Genomic DNA, 20,938 nt, shown 5'->3' with positions numbered 1-20,938 from the left:
CTTGCTTAACAACCCTCTCAATTTTCATGGCGATACACAAAACAGTCAGAGAGAATCGAGAGTTCATAGTCTAAAAAGAGAGGAAAAAACCCAGAGCCCTTTTGGACTTTTTTCTCTGAGAGTCTCATAATCTGTTGAAATTCATTAAAAACCAGCCATGTTCACATATTACCTGTAATCCTAATACTAATCTTGGCCCATACTGTGACCTTCATCTTCTGCAGTTTAAAAGTTAAAAAAAAATGCCTGGCTGAGTTTTAATTAATTTAAGAAATTCTGGCTTGAACTCAATGATAGTGTCGGGTATACTCAGTAAAAACCAACTGTAAGTGTTCTAAAAGCCTCACAGCTGCTTGGCTTGCCTAATCAAGGAGCCACACCCACACCAAACTTTGATTTCATGTGAGACAGTCATGGCTTCCCTCAGAGAATCCTGGGAAGTGTAGTTTGTGAAGGGTGCTGAGAGGAGACTCCTATTCCCCTAATAGAGCTCCAGTGGCCAGACTGGTTTAACAGTCAGCCGCTCTGACTGAAGCTGTCTGAGGGGAACAGGGCATCTCCTAGCAACCCTCAGAACCCTTCGCTAACTACACTTCCCAGGATTCTTTGAGAGAAGCCATGACTCTCCAAAGTGAAATAAAGGCCTGGTGTGGATGTGGCCAGGGACAGCTTTGGTTTAAATTTGGGTGGGAGGCTACATGTGCCTGCTGTAGAATAAAAAGGTGAGGGAAACACTGGAAAGCAATTATATTGTTCACAATGTTTTCCTTTTGGAAAGGAGGAAAGAGGCTTCCCCTCTGCCCAGTGTCCACCCACCCAATATCCTCCCCTCCCCCTCCCCCAGGTCAGTGTTGGACTAGGACTTGGGAGACCAGGGTTCAAATCCCCACACAGCCATGAAGCTGACTAGGTGACCTTGGGCCAGTCACTCCCTCTCAGCCTCAGAGAAAGGCAATGGTAAAACCACCTCTGAATACCATTTACCATGAAAGCCCTATTCAAAGGGTCGCCATAAGTTCAGTCGACTTGAAGACAGTCCATTTCCATTTTCAAACATGATTGCACAAATATAAATCCCATTGAACTCAAAAAGTATGCAAATGATCAAACTAGGGTTGCCAGGCCCAGCCTCCAAGTGGTCTTCTGTATCTTTAAAAGTTGGGCAGGGGGACGGGAGAATTTCACCTTGTGGTTTTTCCCATTACAGTGTTCCAAGAACACCTGCACTTGGCTGAATTTTCTCTTCTCTTAAAGATACAGAATCATTCTCAGGCCCTGAACCTGGCAACCCTAGATCAAACCCACCCTCCCTTCTACCTTCTATCCCCTTCCTTCCCCCTTCCTTTGCCCCTCCCTTCCCATCCGCTTCCAATCCCCTCCTTCCCCTTCCCCTTCCTCCTCCCCATGGTCAGTTTTACCTATCTTAAGCATGATTGCACAGAAGTAAATGCCATTGAACTCTATAAGCATGCAAATGATCAAATCTGCCCTCCCCTCCCCCTTCCTTTATCCCCCTCCAATACACTCCTTCCCCTTCTCCCTCCCCCTCCTCCATGGTCAGTTTTTCCTATCCTAACCATGATTTCATAGGAGTAAATCCCATTGAACTCAATAAGCATGCAAATGATCAGGCCTGCTTTTCTCCCCCTCCCTCCTCCCCCTCTTCCTTCCTCCTCCTCCCCTGCCCACTCAAGCCCTCCCCCCGGTCAGTTTTACCTATCCTAAGCATGATTGCACGGGAGTAAATCGCACTGAACTCAATAAACATGCAAATGATCAAACCTGTCCTTCTCCTCCCCTCCCCCTCCTGCCTGCTCCCATCCCAGTCATCTCCTCTGCCTTTCTTCCCCTCCTTCCTCCTCTTCCTCCTCCTCCCCTCCCCTCCCCCTCCCCATCCCCTGTGGTCAGTATCACCTATCCTAAGCATGACTGCAGGGGAGTAAATCCCACTGAATTCAATGCAAATGATCAATCCATTCTCAGCAAGCTTGCACAGGATCCCATTTCTTACCTCCTAGATTAAAAAGCAGGGAAATTTACTAATAGGCAAAAAACCTTGAGGTTTAAGAATGTACCATATGCTCAGAGGCACATGTTACCAAATTCTTCCAAGCTACACAGGAAGTAGGTTGGACTGTGAAAGACAACCGAAATTGTGTTTGCATTTTGACAAATTTGTAGGGCAGTACAATATCTCAGAGAGGAGGTCAGGTCTTCTGCTCCCCTGATGCATTCACTATAGCTGCCCAATTTCCCTGCTTTTAAAAGTTTGATAGAAATATCTGTGGGCTATAGGTATATTCGTAAGCCGCAAGGTTTTTTGGCTATTAGTGAATCCTAATTCAAGTGAGCAACATTTGATTGGCTATGAAGTGCTCTGAGATTTCTAGTGTCCTTTGCAAAAGTACTTTAATTTAAAGGCCACCCAATGCCCAGACCCCAGTTCCTGGTTAAGCAGGAAAATAAATTCTCTGTCTTTTGTTGTCTTGGCTTTGAAGATGCAAACTGAATGCCACCCTCACCATCACCCCAATTTGGATACTGTGAAAGCTAGTAAACGGCTTCATAAAGAGCATAATAAAGTGAAGTGCTGCTAGACCTTCGATCATGTTTTAGCAGTGCTGGCCTGAATAATATTTTTAATGAATGTTACCTTCTGTGTCCTTGTTTACACATGTACTTGCACATGTACCCAACCAATACATGATTTTTTGGAACTTGAGCTCAAAGTCGCAGCACATGATGAAGGAAGTTACATTTATTCAGTTTAATTTATTTAATTTACTCAGTGATTTGCAGCAGTCCTACAAAGATGAATATTTGACATATAAATTAGCAGCACTCTATTTTTAGGTGCGTGAATACATATCTGTGCCAAGAATGTTCTCTGCTGTCTCTTTTTATAAACTATGAATAGCATGGACTGCAGCAAGTCGATGCTTTGGAGCATTGAAAGATATTTATTTTATAGCATGAATACTTTTTCTAAAGAGTGCTGTTAGGGATTTCCTGGAGGTGGGTGGGCTGGAGTATTTGTGCTTCCATGAAATGAACTGTTTGGTTAACTTAACACTTCTTAAAGTTTGGTCCAAACCCATAAAATAAGCTATAAAACATTATTACTTTTAAAAGTAACTATCTTCAAGCAGATAAAAGAACTGATATTAGCTTGCATCTAACTTAGAGGGAAGATATGATGGGAAATGGGTATGTCTAAACTTGTTTAACACACTATACATACAAGCCCACATTCTACTCTAGGCTGCATATGATATGTCGAATTATGAGGCGTCTTCCTTTCTCTGTTTTTGATAATTAATCAAAAGCCATATGAATATGAGATGATTGTGTGTGTCTCTCTCTGTGTGTATGATTACTGTAATCATTATTGTCTGTCTATGATAAATCTCCAAGCAAGAGGACTAGTTTTGATGGAGATGTAAATCAGTGTGATGAATATTTATGGGTTCCTCAGAAGATGTCATGGAGGGTCTTTTCATAGCAATAAAAATGTTGCCTTTGGCTTGGAAGACAATCAAATAGTAAACTTCAAGTAGCAGCTGAACAGAATTCCTTCTTCTGAAAAGTTGGTCTTGGTTGTTAATGAAGAGTTCTAAGAATGTTGCAATTTCCATGACGGCAGCTGCAATTTATAAAGACCCAATGCTTCCCCCTCAGCTGATGATGCTAGAGAAGCAGTGAAGCATGGCATAAATGGGATCCTGGTGTCGAATCATGGTGCGCGCCAGTTGGATGGAGTTCCAGCCACTGTAAGTATTAGAGGAACAATTGGGAGTTGGTCTAAGAGATTGGCAAATTTATTTAAATACAGCTCAAACAATTAAGTAGTTTGCATTTTTTCTAAGACAAGAAAGCATATGTGGCTTTCAAGGGAGTGCTAACATTATAGGCATGTGTGACTAGTCTTTGGTTTGCTTGGTTTTTGGAAAACGAGCTGAAAGCAGGCTTGTGTTTTGTTGGCTTGTGCTCTCAGCTGCAGACATTTTTTTAAAAAGAATGATTGCTTCCTGATTTGCTCTTAGGTTCCAAAGCATAATAAAATGAACTACTACTAGACCTTGGATTATGTTTAAAGAGTGCTAGTCTGAATTATCTTTTTTTTAAATGAATGTCACAGTGTGTCCTTGCGTACACATGTACATCCATGTACATGAGTACCCAACCAATGTGTATTTTTTTCTCTTGAGTTAAGAGTCACAGAGCACGATGGGGGAAGCATTTATACCACAGGGCAATATCAAACAGCATGTAATGCATGATAAAACAGAAAACTTCATTAATAAATAGGTTGTGACAGAAATAAAGGATTGACTATACAAGCAGCATTCAACCTGGACCAGTAATTTAGGGATTGAAATCTCAGAGGTGCCAAAGATAGGATTCCAACACCAAATATGGGGAAGGAGGATGGCAGACATTCATGGAACCGAGAATTAGGTTAGAGAGGGAAGCCAGAATATATAAACAGCCCTGGCTAGCTGCAACATGGTTAACTTGCTTGAGCGTTAGAGAGGCGGAAAGATGGAAACAGGATAAGAAAGAGCTGGATAGCCATCTGTCAGGAATGCTTTGATTTGGATTCCTGCATTCTGCAGGGGGTTGGACTTGATGGCCTTACAGGCCCCTTCCAACTCTACTATTCTATGATTCTATGAAAACCAGAGCTCTCCTAGAGCAAAGAGGGCAAAGAATGCTGTTTCTTCAGAATCAGGAGATGCTTGTGGATCGTCTTGAGTACTAAGCCACTGTAACTGCTTGGGTGGTAACTGGGAAGTAGTAGATCCCTGCAATGTTATGCAGTGCAGGGCTTCCTTAGGTAGAGACTTGGAAGGGAAACACAAGGCTGTGGTTGTTGTCTTGGGTCCCTAACTAAACCAAATGCAAAACACTGAAGATGGGAAGGAGGCAGGGGACACTGTGGGAGAGAAAGTAGGAGGCAGAGCCAACCAATGTGGAACAGTCTAGGAGATGACCCACAAGTACTAATCATGGAGGTCTGAGATGAAAGAATTCCTACAGGCTCTATCACCTAGGAGAGGAGTTGTCCTAGAACAAAGTAGGGATGATCTAGAATACTTAGAGAAATGCTGAATGCACATACCGTGAGGATTCAAGTTTCAGTGCTGAGTGCAGTGTGCAAAAAGAGTGCCATGTACAAAAGTCTGGTGGAGGACTGTGGGGGACTGCCAGGGTTTGTCCTTTCCTGCATGACTGCCACACTATATACAATTAAGGAGGCCAAGATTACCACCTCCAGGAGGCAACGTAGCTGTGATTTTCAGAGGCCACACTAGTCAGGGAGGCAAGAAGAAGTCCAGCTGGTTCTAATTCACTTTAACAAAGAGAAGGAGGAAGTAGGCTCAAATAGCCCAAGAAGAGACCGGAAAGGGGGAAAGCAGGAAGGAGGTGAAACCGGCTTGGAGAAGCCAGTGCTCAGAGGAAAGTCTATTTTGGAGGCAGGGGCTTTTCCTAGAAGCTTGCCTGCAGGAATCTGCCCCTTTAAATCCTCAGGGAGCAGACCAGAGGGAAGGATTTGACCTCCTTAGAGCCCCAAACAATGGGATATGCAAAGTCCCAGGCAAGGTTCACATAGCCAAACCCAGACTGATTGGGGAAACTGGAGGCATCTTTGGAACTCTCTGTGAGCAGTCCTAGAGATCCATATTAGTCTATCCCTGGGATTGGGGGCTGGTCTGCCACCAGTGAAAGAGGTGCATATGTAACTCCCATTACCCCCCCAAGGGAGCCTACTTAATCTGACCCCCCTATTTGAGATGTACTTTCCTAGACCCTGTAGAGTAATCATTGGACTCACCATACCTGATGGTTTTGTCCCAGGACTGAGTGGGAGAGCCCTATGTTGAGGAGGGGGAGTTAGAACCAACTATGAAAGACTGGTGTCCCCTCTAAAATACTTACCTATGTGCCTGATGTTTGATCCCACCCTAATTAAAGATCTCTTTAAAAGAATTTTGGTTTCCTGGTCATCCTTTCTCTACATCTATACAAACCACAGATGGAACCTATGGATGAAGCAACATTCAACATGCATCTCCCCCACAGCTACCCAACAAGGATTCTAATCTTAACTCGTGATAATGTGTTTACTGGTGGCATGGAGGCATGGAGCTTTCTCCTTTCATGCTGATTGACTCCTAGGGACATCTGTTGCAGTGGACTGTGGAATTGCGAGATGACAGGAAGAGCAAGTGAGACAAAGGAAAGTGGAAAAGGGTGTGTGGCTGTGATGGGGCATGGTGTGACTGTCGTGAAGGAACTCTACACTTCTGAATTTGCCACTACACTACTAGTCATGCCTGAATTAGGTTAGAGAGGTCAGGCATTTTCCAGAGTTCCAGTACCGTGTTTTAACTTGTAAAATGATTTCAGGTGCAGTCTTTTAAAAAGAATTAAAATGTATACTAATAAATATAACTTAGAATGCAGAGCCAATAGGTTATGCTTTAAAAAAACCCCAAACCTGCTGATTTGAACATATTTATACTGAGTAATTATCCATTAATCCTTAACCATTTCTGATGCTGTAAGGAGCACAAACATTGCAATGTACAATGACCTTTCTGTTCACATTTGTGTTATGCTTAAAGCAGAACTTTTGCATCTCACTTGATAGTGCAAGATCCAAATGCAAGGTAATCTGTGCTTTGACTTGCTGAGAGGCAGGGGAGATGGAAAATGTGGTCTCTTTCTGAATATCCTGGGAATATCGGTACCAGCTTCTCATTTTAAGATTAACCTCATTGCACAGTGGACAGCAGGCCAACTGTGTAGTGACACTGTAGGAGCTGAGTGTTAAGACATGTTAAAGGGGTTTACAGTAAGCATGCATAGGATTGCAGCCTTAGTTTCCGCAAGCCCAATATGTTTACTTACACCAGGGTTGGGGAACCATTTTTTTCTTGATAGTCACATTTCCTTAGGGGTGATCTGTCAGGGGCCAGAGCCAAAAGTGGGCAGGACATCCCTTTTATCTTTTTCTGCCACTTCCCCCCTCTGTTCCTTTCCCTCTGCTTTCCTCCTTCTTGCCACCCACATGAAATTAGACTGACGGTCACTGCCACATGCAGCCCTCAGGCCACAGATTTCCCACCCTTGACTTTCAAGGCTATGATTTCCCTCCATATTTTCAGGTAAAATTACTGTAGCCTGCTGTGAACCAAGACGATATGTCAGGCTGTGAATATAATATTTAAAAGACTCAGTTTGTATCTAACAAAATTGTCCCATTAGTGCAAGCACTTCTACCTGTACAACAGGACTTCCTCTCCTTGTGTTTTGAAGCTGCCTTGTTGTGAGTCAGACTGGTCCATCTTAGCTCAGTATTGTCTATTCCAGCCTTTCCCAACCAGTGTGCCTCCAGATGTTGTTGGACCACAACTCCCATCAGCCTCAGCCAGCATTGCCAATGGTCAGGAAAGATGGGATTTGTGGTGCAACAACATCTGGTGGCCCACTAGTTGGGAAAGGCTGTTCTATTCTGACTATTTGGGCTTCAGGCAGAGGTCTTTTTCAGCCCTGCTTTCTGAGGTCTTTCTTTTAAACTTTAGATGCCATAGACTGAACCCGGGACCTTATGCATACAAAACATGTGCTCTGTCATTGTGCTATGTTCTATTTCTTTTGCATAGGAAAAAAAATAACTACTTAGAGTTGGATTGAAACCAGTATGTTCTTGAAACCTGACTATATAGTTTCACTTTATTTTGGTTCTGAGAACAAATCAAGTCCAAACTGGTGAACGTTTCTTTGTGTCTAGTTAGACATTGATGAAATGTGTGCTTTAATTTTGGCTTGTGTGATACTGAAAGTAACAGCACTTGGCACAATATGCCTGGATGGGAAAGTGAGCATACATATACGGAAGTGGAACCAAAGTATTTCTGGCAACAAAGCAAAACCTAAAGAGGAAAAACAAGTCCTTTTATTGTGTGCCAGATGACTAGAAACCTATGTCAGAATATACAAGTCAATTAAACTTGCATGTTTTGATTCCCTCTGGCCACTGTATTTGCCTTCAAAGAAATGACTCTTGCCTCTGCTTGTTTTGTGCAGCAGCATTTTCAGTGGATGAAACATTGGTTTGTACTTACATGTGTTCCTTTGCTTTCTTACTTATCAGCATGTTAGACTCATTAGCATTGTGATCATCTGACTTAAGATTTTGAACTCATCTATCATAGGCTTTTCACATCCAGTTGTCCTGAGCAGGTAGCTACCCTGTTTTAAAGAGGGGAAGGATGTTTAAATGTCTAGTCTAAGGGGTTTTAAACCAGAGGTTTTTCAACATGCACAGTTGATGCACAGCACAGGTTTTCTATGCAGTATCTTTGTCTGAGATATAGTCCAGTTCTTAAACAAGAACTCCCCCCATAACACCTCTGGAGCTGTGCCAAAGGAGCAATTTCACAGGGAAATATCACAAAACGAGCCAAATGCTTACATTGCAATTCTTCTTCGCTTATGGAATCTTTGCCAAATTCTACTTTTTATTTTGCAATGGTAATTTTTAGGAAATTTGTTCTCACATGACTTTTAGTTTAGTTTCAAAGCCCCAATCCAAACTGCTGCTGTTTATGTAGCAGTAGTGTCTCACGAGTTGGGTATATTAAAACATGTATTTGCTGTTCCTCACTCTCAAAATAATGTGCGATGTTAATAGTCAACCCACCACAGCAAGCATAACATGCAATAGACATCATGATGACAAGAAATTGCAGTAGCAGTTTAAAAAGGATAGCGTAAAAAATAAAAATAAAACACCAGCTTAAAAGGCCTGGGGAAATAGACAAGGGTTCCACTTGCTATCAGAAAGAGATTAGAGATGGTGTTGGACAAGCTTTCCAGGAAGGGAGTTCCACCATCAAAGTGCCCCAGCTGAGAAGGCCCTGTCTCCCATCATCTCATGATTCACCTGGACAGCATTCAGTCCCCCTCATAAAAAGTTCTTTTCAGTTTTGGTAACTGTTCTTCCCTCCTCTGTTTTTTGGTACCTTGTCTATTCTCATTCTCCTCACCTTCCTCGGGGCTCTCTTCAACCCCTTCTCATCGGTTTCCCCTCCAACCAACACCAACTAACTCCCCTCTTGCTCTTTCCCAGCATTCTGTGCCCCTCCCTTCCCCATCCTGTGACCTCATAGGAGGAGGCATGACAGTAGTGAGACAAGATAACAAGTGGCTGTACTTGAGGAAGAAACTATAGGCTGTATGATGAGCCACATGTTCTGCTTGGTGTGGCTGCTAACAGTGCTGATTTAAGGGGCAATCAGGGCCAGCTAGGCATATAGGATACAAGTTACCTGCGAGCTGACATCAGTGTTTATTGTGGGGTATGTGTGTGATGGGAACTGAGAGTGCAAGAAAAAAATGAGTTTTTCCAGCTGACTGTCACAAAGCAGTTTGGTGGGAGAGGTACTGTTACATTTTGGGACCAATGCAAGCTTAGGAACTAGGTTAGCTTGGGTGTCTGCCTGCTCAGTTCATTTATTTCTAATTATACTGTAAAAACACCATAAATTTCTACTACTCTTGCCTCACAAAGGAATTGATCCTGTAATGGCTGCCTCTGAAATTTCCTGGTGCTTGAGGAAATGCAGACTGTGAAATGCTACCGATATGGTAGATAACTCCTGAAATGGATGAAATTTATATAGAGTGTAAAAGACTGAAATATTTTATTTATTTATTTATTAAATTTATGTCCTGCCCTTCCTCCCAGAAGTAGCCCTGGGTGGCAAAGAAAACATAAAAACATATTTTAAAACATCTTAAAATATGCCATGTACCTTGGTTGCAAGGAAGAAAATTTAGGTTCAATTGTAGACCATGTTTGTGCAAACCTTTCCTTGTATCTATAGAGGGTATCCAGATCTTGGAAGATCTTGTAAAATTTAGTGGAACAAACTGGGAGCAGAGTTCAGATGGAACAAGTGACATTCTGAACAGTGAACACCTGATCTCAGCCCTCCTCTAAAATACAAAGGGATTATTTAGGCATTCTGATTACAATACTTGCAGAAAGACAACCATGCAAGGAAGTGGAGGGGCAGCACACTGATCCACCCCCTCCAGCATGTCACATTTGCCATGTTTTCAACCTTCTTCAAGTTGGAAGGTGAATTTGTGAAGTAGGGCACTTCCTGTACTCATGTAGGGTGCCCACATTATTTTAAAATCCTAAATCTCCTAGTGTTCTGAAATGCACAAGTATTTTCCACGAGTACATGAGCCCCCCTGCTTCAGAACTTTTAACAATTCATGAGAGCTGTAAATGTGGTTTAACGTGGTGTAATGTCTGATAGCCAGGCATCACAGTAAAGGAGGGGACAGTGATACACTGCAGGGGGTGAGGCTTGCTAACATCCCTGTGCTCCCTCACACAATTGCCTTCATGTAAGTAAGCAGGATGATCAAATAGGGCTAGAAAGAGAACTTGTTCAGGAAACTTGGAGTTTGAAAGACAAACAGATGTGTGGCACCTTATGTGACATGCTCTCTCAAGCACTACAAGTCCCAGAGTTCCTTAGTTCCTGCAGGCATTTCCTATGCACAGGCAGGAGCAGCCAACAAAGAGTGGCATTTGACTGGTAGCAAGAGGGAGAAGAAAGCACATAATCAACTAGGACACTGAGATCTAAGGGATGCTGCTGTTAGGATTTACAGTTCCCAGAACAAGTAAGTTAAGCCTCTCATCCCTAGAGTGCATAAATGAAATGACACTAGATCCCAGGCACAGAGAGCCGGATCTCAAGAGTGTATGTCACTCTTTTATGTAATTAATATGCATACATGCCATACTGGCATGACTGCCTGCAAATACAAACCTGTCAGCCAAAACACAAGGAACTTAAACAATGATACATTAGAGAAGCGCAGGCACACTAATCAATCTCAAGTTCAAAGCTTGTACTGGGTCCAGAGGAGTGATGCCGGGACATGATTTTCCACAAAAAGATGTCCCACGTATTATGGAGATGAGCCACAACCCAAAGGATTGCATGCACTTGAACTTTTCTGCCCCTTTTTGTGATGTGGCACAGTGGGACATAGCCAGGGAGAGATTGGCGATCTCCCAGAATATGTGCAGAAAAGTGCTTTCTGCTCATGTAAAGATCTCTTTGGAATGAATGCCAAGAACTGATGCTTTCATTCAGGGATGGGGGAGCCTGGTGCCCTCCAGAGGTTATTAGACTTTATCTCCCATCAGTCCCAGCCAGCACAGACCATGGTGAGGGATGTAGTTTGACAACATCTGGAGAGCCATAGGTTCCCCATCTCTGCTTTAGGTTATTAGTTTTTAAATTAACATTTGAACTTGCCTAAGTTAAATACTCACCTGTGACAATAACAACTCCCAGTTTGTTTGTTTTTTTAAATCAACGTTGGGCCTAGCATTTAAAAAATGTTTATAGGCTGTTTCCCCTCCCCACTTTTCATTTGCAGATTGAGGTCCTGCCTGAGATAATCGAAGCTGTGGAAGGAAAGGTTGAGGTATTCCTAGATGGTGGAATAAGAAAAGGCACAGATGTCCTCAAGGCCCTTGCCCTTGGAGCCAGAGCTGTGTTTGTAGGAAGGCCTATAATCTGGGGATTGGCCTATAAGGTAATGTAAAACTGGAGTTCAAATACCTACTGTAGTGGTGATAATGGTTGCTGAAAAAGCAGATCAGCACGTTCATTCTTGACTCAGACTCAGACTTTCTTGAAGCCGCTGGGGCATCCATTGCATACTATATATAACTGTTCAGTTTTATCATGCTGCACTAGTGTGGAGCTAAGCCAAAAGAGTGATCTCTATTTTGTAACACCTTTCACCCTTTTCAACCCTCTACCTCATTTTGGGTTTTTTAGGGTGCTAGTGGACAAAGGCAAGGGGAAAAAAAGCTTCACAACCTTTTAAAGTGACAATTGTCCCTGTAATGAAAGCAATGCATAGGATAATGCACAGTGTGACCTCTCCCCACCTTTTAAAGCAAAGTGTTTGCTGAAAGGAGACATATTGCAATATGTGATGTTCAGTTTGAAAAGTGAATCTTTATTGCAACGGGTGGCTTTTGCAATGCATGTCTGTCTTCAAGTGGCAGCTCCTATGCTGAAATTTGAACATTGCAAGAATGTGGCATAATTATCTAGTGAACAAGCCCAAGGTAAAAGTACAAGTATATTATGATGCTGAGCCTAGCAACTTATTAATCTTTCCCTGCTGGTCACAATTATGAAAAAAGGTTTCCCTGTTCATTGATGGTGATTACTGCTTGTTTGACTTTCTTCTTGGTTACTTTTATGCTTTTGATGTGTCAAATGTCATGAAAAAACTTTTTGTGCCTACCAACTGCCCTGCAGCTCCAGTTCCCTACTATGTCATAGTTATCTTGAGTTCCGGCATGAAGGGCCTGGTTGTGTACACATCCTTGCATTGATGTTACCTACAGGACCATTTTAAGTTTGCTTGATAAGTCATATATTTTATTCTAGTGCCATGAGAACTGAGGAAAACCTAGGTATGTCAGCCACAAAAGCAACACATATATTGTATTTGTGATTTACCTACTAGATGCTTGGAGTGTGCATAGGGTCTGTGTCTGGACTGAATAATTTGAAAAATTGGAATGATTTGTGGGTCTCCTGAACTGAAGTACAATGTCAATAGACTTTCCTGATTTGGATCAGGGGGCCCACCTAGCCTTGCCTTACTCTGTTTCTGTGCTGCATTTCCTTTATATCTCTGTTTCTCTAGGTCCTTGGGCTTAGCAAGAAGTGAGGCTGTAAAAAACATTGCCTGTAAAAGACTGAAAAGCTCTAGTTTGATTATTTTCAAAGTATGGCAGTGAAGGATTTTAAAAAATATAATTTAAACATTTAATATTTTTTTAAAATCCTACATTGCTCTTGTTATAAACAATACGCCCTAGTCCCTTTTAGGGTCCTAGTGGCTGAGGATTCGCTCCCAAATACTCACCCAATAGAGTTCAAGAACAAACGAAACAAGATGGAGGATAGAGTATATTTATTTATTTTATGTTCACCGCCCAGAGAGCTATCGCTAGTCGGGCGGTATATAAATTTAATAAATAATAAAAAATAATAATAACAACACGTGCACGTGGAGAAGGGCCAAGCCAGTTCTGACAAACTCTGCTGTGCTGGCCTTTTTATAAGCTTTATTTTACTAATTATTCATGCATCAATTTCATCACATCTACATCATAACTACATCATTAATCCATGCCCATTTCCTCCTCATAACCATATTTAGAAGTTGTTTTTCACACTTGTTATGTTGTTATGTTCATCTTAGCCTTGTACATGTGCAACATAGTCTGCAACATAGTCTGATACTTTCTTCAGCACAGGTGCATTTGCAACTAAAAGCCTGTGAGAATACAGTTATCTATTTTGCAGACACAGCTTTAAACAAACAATGGTTCTGCAATTCAGCAAACTAGCATTTCTCTTTACACACACACAAGTAAATTAACCGTCAGCATTTTAGCACAAGCAATGTGATTCTCAATACATTTCTACTATGAATTCAAAACAGCAAAACAGGCCTAATACTCCTTTTTACTTTAACTATGCAAAGAAAGCTTAATTGAACAAAATATGTTATTAATTCAAACAGTCAAACAAACAGAATTCAGTGTCACACTCTGGTTTACCAAAACATCAACAACCAAGAGGTCTTCAGAACTCTGCACATTATAAGACCTGACAGAGAACTGGAAAGGGTTAGGATGCCTGTAAGACCTATTGGGGGATACAAACAGCCACCAGAAAAAAAGGTGGTGTGAAGTTGCAAAGTTTAAAAATGTATAAGCAATAATACAGACTGCTTGGCAACCTTTTAATTTATTTTAAGGTAAGAAGGAGACAAACCCCTGTTCTTCCCCATAAACTATCATGGAGAAAAGTGAAGATCCACACAAAAAGTTCCTGGACCTATTTTTCTGCAATATGGCAGGCTAAATCTACTCCAGAGGTTCCACATCCTGTAAATTTCACCCACTTTTGCCAAAAGGGGAAAAAGTGATAGGTGGTTTTAGATTTCCCATTATACTCTATGGGGAAACATGCCTCTGAACCCAGAACTAGATATGGAATGATCAGCCATTTCTGGTTCATCTCCATTTCTCATTCTTCCAATCGTAAATTGAGTTCTCCATATTTTTGCAACAATTTGTATTTTTTAAAAAGAAAATCCTCATGAAAATTCTTCAGCATTTTAGTGCAATTTTTGTATGCAGTTTTGACTCATTTGCAAGTGATTTCTTCTAATATAATGCATTTTTGTAATTTTCACTAATATGTTAATTTTTATGCACATTTTTGCCTAATATATGCATTTTTGTAAACATTGGTTGGAGAACTGCATTGCAAAATTCAGATGTGTGGATTTCTAAGGATGGCTGTCTTTCAGTTTTCATATTGTTTCAGAAAGTGCAAATTTACAGATTTGGCTTTAAATGCAAACCAAATAAAATTTCTCCCCATCCTTACCTGAAAAAGAGATTGGAATTTTAAAAAAATGCACAGATAATTATATAAGATGAATTTGGGGGCCTGCGCAAACTCTTACTACATACCCCTTCCAAAACTTTTTTAAAAAAACCTCAAACCCATTCCCATAAACTAATGCTAATGTTGGACCAATTATAAACCGCTTCCACAAAGGGTTCTGCGGTTCACAGCTGTAACTCCTTCCTCAGTTCATGCCGCCTTCTTGTTTCTTACTTGCCATTTGTGTTTCCACTACTGATTTCTTCCACTTCCAGCTCGGCACTGATGGTGCTGGAATTCGTTATTTTATTATCAAACGAAAGGGTTTTTTTTTTTAAAAAAAAGAGGCTATGTTTTATGATCATATTAAAAATGGATATTTTCAACACATAATGCACAGCGTTAGTTTTTCATGCAAGCACCTCCATTTGGCAAATAAAAATGCTGTTATCTTTCGTTAGTTTCCCCCTTCAAGTTTGGATTTTGGAGGGGTGTGACTTCCTTAAACTTCATTTTACAGATTTATAGAGAACTGAACCCTTTAAAATATGCATTAAATTAACTTTATATTGTTTTATGCACAAACAATTATAACAAAAACACCATTTTCATTGATGCCCTGTTATGGGGGTGGAGAAGGCAGAACAACTTGGCCCAAACATATTGACTATAAATTTCTTACAGGTTGGAAAGGGCAGAGAGCAGCAAGTTAGATGAACTTGCACCATCACTAGGAATTCTGCATACACTTTTAACGTTAAAATGGCGAATACCTCTGTGATTGAAAAGATGCTGTCTGCCCATGTGTGTAAATTCAATCAACAGAAAGTTCTGCTTTACGCACTTCCTAGGGTCAGGGTGGGAGTTATGTTAACAAACTAAACATGGGAGGAAGTGTTACCTGTGCTTGTTTGCTTCATGAGAGGATGAAGGGTGGCTCTAGAGACAGGGGAACCAAGAAAATACTGAATTAATTAGAAAACAACATGCCCGCAAGAGTATGCACATGGAAACACCACAGTTTAGCAAATCTGTTATTGGTACAAACCAATTGGGGGACAAACTGAATGAGGAAAATGTGGATCTACAGGGATGCTATTGATGAGCCCTATATGTGTCAGAACATTGTAATTGTAGGGTAACTAAAGCATGTAAGTGATGCAAGTGCATGCTGTTAGGTATATGCATTGGAGAAGAGATGCTATTTCACCCTGAACAACAGGATCTATTAAACATCCTTGTGAGTACCTGACTTACTCTTCACTGGCCCATATGGAACTGAACATTGAATTGATGGGGATCAGTCCTTCAAAATCAGAGATGGTAGAATTGAAGTTGCAAGTGACAGGATTTGGAAAAACCAGCTTTGTCAAGTTGGTGTTTGCTGGACAAACAGATACTTCTGTCATCACATTGAGGGCATAGCCTGGCTTAGAGTTGGAACCACAAAATCTGTGTTTATGTAATGGTTAACTTAATTAGGGTGAAGAAGGTGTGAAGGAAGTTCTTCAGATATTGAAAGAAGAGTTCCAGTTAGCAATGGCACTTTCGGGTAAGATGCAAAATATATTGGAATTCTTGTCTCCTTTCATATGTCATATTGCAATGCATCTTAAAGAGGGACAACCCATAATATGGAAATAAGGCGTTTGCACAATGGGATGTTACATATATTCACAAACTGCTCAGACTATTTTTGTGGTCTGTTTCTTGGGCAGAGTTTTTTCATCACCCGCTACCTAATCTTTTTAACTGGGGAGACCAGAAACTGAACTTGGGACCTTTTGTATGCAAAGCATGTATTCTGCCACTGAGCTATGGTCCTTTCCCTTGGTAGACTTTTATCCCCTGACGTTTCTTCATAACAGATTTTCAAGGCGGTTTAGAAAAAAGTTGTTTTAAAAACCATCTACAATAAAATCAAAGTACATTACAAGCAAAGATCACAAAACTAGATGCGACATTCAGTGCGTCTTTGCATTGAACATACAGGGTTTTAAAAAGATTTTAAGCTGTTGGGAGTGGGTGGTGGGTGGGATGGGGTTGATAATTATTGAGACAACAATAGGCATGGATGGGGAACTGAACTCTTTTCTCCCTTGCTGTGTTCGTAAGGGAAATCTCTCCTTTGAAACTGGTATCTCCCATTGGCATCAACATCATTGGAGACAAAGCAGAGAAAAATAAAATGTTACTTGGCACCTGAAAGTTCAATGTGATAATGGCAAATGGACCACTTTGAAAGGAACATTCCATACAGGGTGCCACCACTGACAAGATCTGATTAGTAGTCACAATGCATCTAATCTCTTGAAGATGGGGGGGGTCTTGGATCGGGGGGGGTGTCTGTTCCTGATCTGATTCAACAAATATAGGAGTTCTTCAAATAAAATTATTGGAGTGGCTGTTGGGGACAGATAATAATTTGGACTATGTTGCCCCCACTTTTTTTCTTTTTTCTTTTCTAGGCTGTCAGAGTGTGGAAGCAATAGACAGAACATTGGTACGGAGAGATCAATGGGCTGCCTCCAAGATCTAGCTGTGTTTGCTGCCTCAGCTGAAGCTAGTCTAATTGGTTGCAAATTATTTGTCTTTCCTGTCGGGAATGGAAATTGCACAGTGAATTTAAACTTTAGTTATAATTATAATAAAAGTGTACATGCAGGGTTTTTTAATTACTTGCAAAAATGGCATGTTATACATTTTGTCTTTCAATTAATTTTTGAACAGAAGCTTTAAAAAGTGTACATGCTGCAGTGTTATACTTTTCTAATTAAGGAGTCAAATTTAAGTTTAAATTTTACTGGACTGTTGAAGAGGGCATTTTATTTGTCTTATTCGTAACCTGTTTTGCAATGCTAATTTCACACACCTGGGAGTTAACCCTACTGAATTCAGTTGGACTTACTTTTGAGTAAGCACGGTTAGGATTGTGCTGAAAATCAATGGGACTTTTGAGTGAACATAGAAAAGGATTATGTTGTAAATCTTTCTCTCCCCTCCAATCCTTTATTTTTTTTAGCCAGGGCTTACTTAGGTATCACTGCTTTTGTCAGGAGACTAATACTTTTTTTAAAAAAAATGTTCTGCAGTGGCTAACTGGTTTTGGCAATAAACTATTATATGGGGTGTATGTATTTTTTACATCTCCAGTGTGTGTGTATATGGAATATTTCCAACACCCCTGTGAGGTAGGGTTGAAAACCTAGGCAGCTCACAACAAGCAATAAAACCATTTAAAATCCAATAACTATAAAAATGAGTATAAAACAGTGGCAAAGCAGCTTAAAGTGGCATGATTCTGAATTTTGGGTTGGGTGAGTGAAGTTCCTTATCACTGAATTACAGTCCTGCGCATGCTTCCCTGTCTGAGTAAGCCCCATTTAATACATTGGGACTTGCTTCTGAATAAACATGCATAGTATTGCACTATAAATATCCTTATGGGTTGTGTAAAGTATAAACATCTTTGACATTCATGTTTATATAAATATTTCTTCATACTATATCTTGATATGTATCTGATTTCACACTGTGGCCGTAAATTATTATTTCCAAATTATTATTTCCTCTACATTTCCTTCTTCCTTGGGGTGGCCATGGTCCCCCTCTGTTGTTTTCTCCCTGAGGGGCAGATTAGGCTGAAAGATGGTGCATAGCCCATGGTCACCCAGTAAACTTTATAGCTTATTTCCATTTTAAAAATTAATTAAAATGATTTATATGCAGACAAAGTTTATGAAGTAACTAAGATCCACATAATACATTTAAAGCACATAACGTCCCCCAAAGAATCCTGGGTTTCCCCTTCACAGTTATAGTTTTCACTACCCTTAACAAACTACAGTTCCCATGATTATGTGTTGGGATTCATGTGCTTCAAATGTATGTTGAATGTGCTTGAAATGCATGGTGTGGATCTGCCCTAGTATGCTGTGCATTCATTAGTGAATTGGAAAGAACAATTTTAAAAGATTCTTTTCTCAACGGGGCTGTAGCTCAGTGGTAGGGCACATGCTTTGCACACAAAGGTCCAAAATTCCATTTCTGGAAGAGACTATTGCCTATAATCCTGAAGAGCCAATTTTAGTCCATGTCATCAGTACTGAAGAAGATGGTATCAAATGGCCTGACATGGTGTAAGATTCCTTTGTGCCTAAAAGAGGAAAGAGACCCTTGGGCCACAGTGACTCCAAAATTTATTTATGTATTTTATTTACAACATTTATATACCGCTTTGTTTGAGGGGAAAAAAACCCTCAAAGCAGTTTATAGAAGGAATTAAAACAATAAAATTATTGGCAAAAACAGTTAAAGACAGGTATTTAAAAACATTCACAATAATAAAACCAACAATTAGTTAAAAACAGATAAAAAACCACAATAGCTTCTACACACCTGGGTAGGCTTGCCTAAACAAAAACGTTTTTAGCAGATGCAAAATGAGTACAGTGAAGCCTAATGTAAATAGGTAGGGAGTTCCAAAGTGTAGGCACTGCCACACTAAAGGATTGATTTCTTACAATAGCAGAACAAGTACTATGTGGAACATGTAACATAGAAAGCACACTTTGAATTTGGCCTGGTAGCAAATTGGCACCCGGTGCCAATTTCAGAGCAGAGGTATTATGTGCTGATATGGTCTCATTCATGTCAGCAATTGTGCCGCAGCATTCTGCACTGACTGCAGCCCCTGGGTCAGGTTGTGCTGCATGGGGTTTTCTGTGATCTTGGCTGACTGGCTGCCAGGGTTTTTTAGTTTTGGTTATGAATCCTGACTGGTTGTGGGATGCTGAGTTGTCTGCCTTACTCGCAGGAATCTTGTTGTGGTTGGAATGGTATTGCATTTAGGAAATCATCACTGTATTGTTTTTCTTTTTCTATTTGCATTTCATTTACCTCTGACCTTACTCCCTTACATCCTTAGAAGAAACAACAATGGTTCCATGTGGTCAACTCAACCGCCTTAAACCCACTGATGATGCACCTTGTTATTTGCATAGTTTGTTTCTTGCCCAATAATGGTAAAAGAGAATTCACATATTGGAAAGTGTGGCTTCCACTGCTGCTGTTCCTAATCTACTGCCTGTGAAGGTAGACCAAACCATGTGTGTTTTCTCTCTGTCAATTATTACTCACTGGAATTAGTGTGGCTGTCAAAGTGAGTTTATAGCAGCCCACAGAGTAGGCAGGAAAAAGTAGATAATCTTCTTAACTCTTACTCAGTTCTCAAACCTCTCTCTGCAGTGAAGGGTCAAGTTTGTAAAGAATTTTGAAGCAGTTATGTTACAAGGCAGGCAGGGGGTTCCAGGCAGTGGGTTGCCAACCCTGTTTTGATATGGATATTGTTGCAGAGGACCCCTAGTCAAGCCTTACCAACAGCACAATCTTAACAATATCTACTCAGAAGTAAGGCCTATAGAGTTCTATGGGGCTTAGTCCCTTAGTAAGTGTGTTTAGAATTGCAGCCTTCAGAGGCATCCATCTTTACTCCTGAGTGCCCCCATCTAACATCTCCATAACACTAGGCTCCTTTCTTCCTACAATGGCCTTCTGGTGACTGGCCTGGCCTGAGGGCACTTAAACCCTACTTGCCAGAAGCAAGTAGGTTAGATTAAATGTTCTTTACCCAGGTTCTCTAAGCAGGTGAGAAGGATGATCCCATCAGTTCAGCTGGACCTGGGAACACCCTCATTTAGCTAAGATTTCTCTTAATTTCCAATCAGAGAAACTTTTTGTTTGACTGGTATGCTCCAAGCAACTGTGGTTGATGCTTAATCTCAGGGTCTGGGATGCTTCTGACCTGGCAACCCTATTCCGCATTGGCCCTCTTCTGCACTCTCTTGGCTGGAATGTGTCCTTGAACTATAACAATGCATCTTGCTTGTCTGAATGGAGGAGAGACAGGGAGAAAAAGAGAATTATGTCTGTGCACAGAACTTTTGCAACCTATGACTTGCATGGCTGGAAAATGTAGCTTACAGTACAAAGATGACAGTTTATTTATTTCATTAAACTTATAGACCGCCCCATAGCCGAAGCTCTCTGGGCGGTTCACAAGACAAGAAACATCAAAAATACAATAAACGTGTAGCAATATAAAAACACATTAAAAGTTTAAAATGTTAAAAAAAAAATATCAGTGCATACTAAACATGTTGAAAAGCCTGGGTGAAGAGAAGAGTTTTAACCTGGCACCAGAAAGATAGTAACGATGGTGCCAGGCGTATCTCCTCTGGGAGATTGTTCCACAGTTCAGGGACCACCACAAAAAAACCCTTTTCCGCGTTGCCACCCTCCGAGCTTCCCTATGAGTAGCAACTCAGAGGAGGGTCTTTGATGATGAGCATAGTGTACGGGCAGGTTCATAACGGGGGAGGCGTTCCAACAGGTATTGTGGTCCT

At 40.9% G+C, this 20,938-nt stretch overlaps 1 protein-coding gene across 6 annotated transcripts in view; it reads left to right on the top strand.

The window, feature by feature from the left end:
* The window catches only part of HAO1 (hydroxyacid oxidase 1), a 97,029-nt gene that overhangs the window by 23,527 nt on the left and 52,564 nt on the right, over positions 1-20,938 (top strand). For 5 of the 6 annotated variants that reach the window (XR_009762116.1, XR_009762118.1, XR_009762115.1 and 2 more), the window contains exons 5-6: positions 3,679-3,770; positions 11,482-11,640. Coding sequence is in view for 2 of the 6 variants with exons in the window: in XM_061622526.1 (XP_061478510.1) it covers positions 3,679-3,770; positions 11,482-11,640 (251 nt within the window). In the remaining 4 variants the exon portion in view is untranslated. Of the gene's footprint in view, positions 1-3,678; positions 3,771-11,481; positions 11,641-16,016; positions 16,087-17,002; positions 17,668-20,938 lie in introns of those variants that run through there. The other variant, XM_061622527.1, reaches the window with a different exon arrangement.

This window comes from Rhineura floridana, chromosome 4 (genome assembly GCF_030035675.1).
Source record: "Rhineura floridana isolate rRhiFlo1 chromosome 4, rRhiFlo1.hap2, whole genome shotgun sequence".
In the NCBI taxonomy this organism is placed as follows: Eukaryota; Metazoa; Chordata; class Lepidosauria; order Squamata; family Rhineuridae; genus Rhineura; species Rhineura floridana.
The sequence above is the reverse complement of the archived record's forward strand: the minus strand, read 5'-3'. Positions and strand labels throughout refer to the sequence as shown.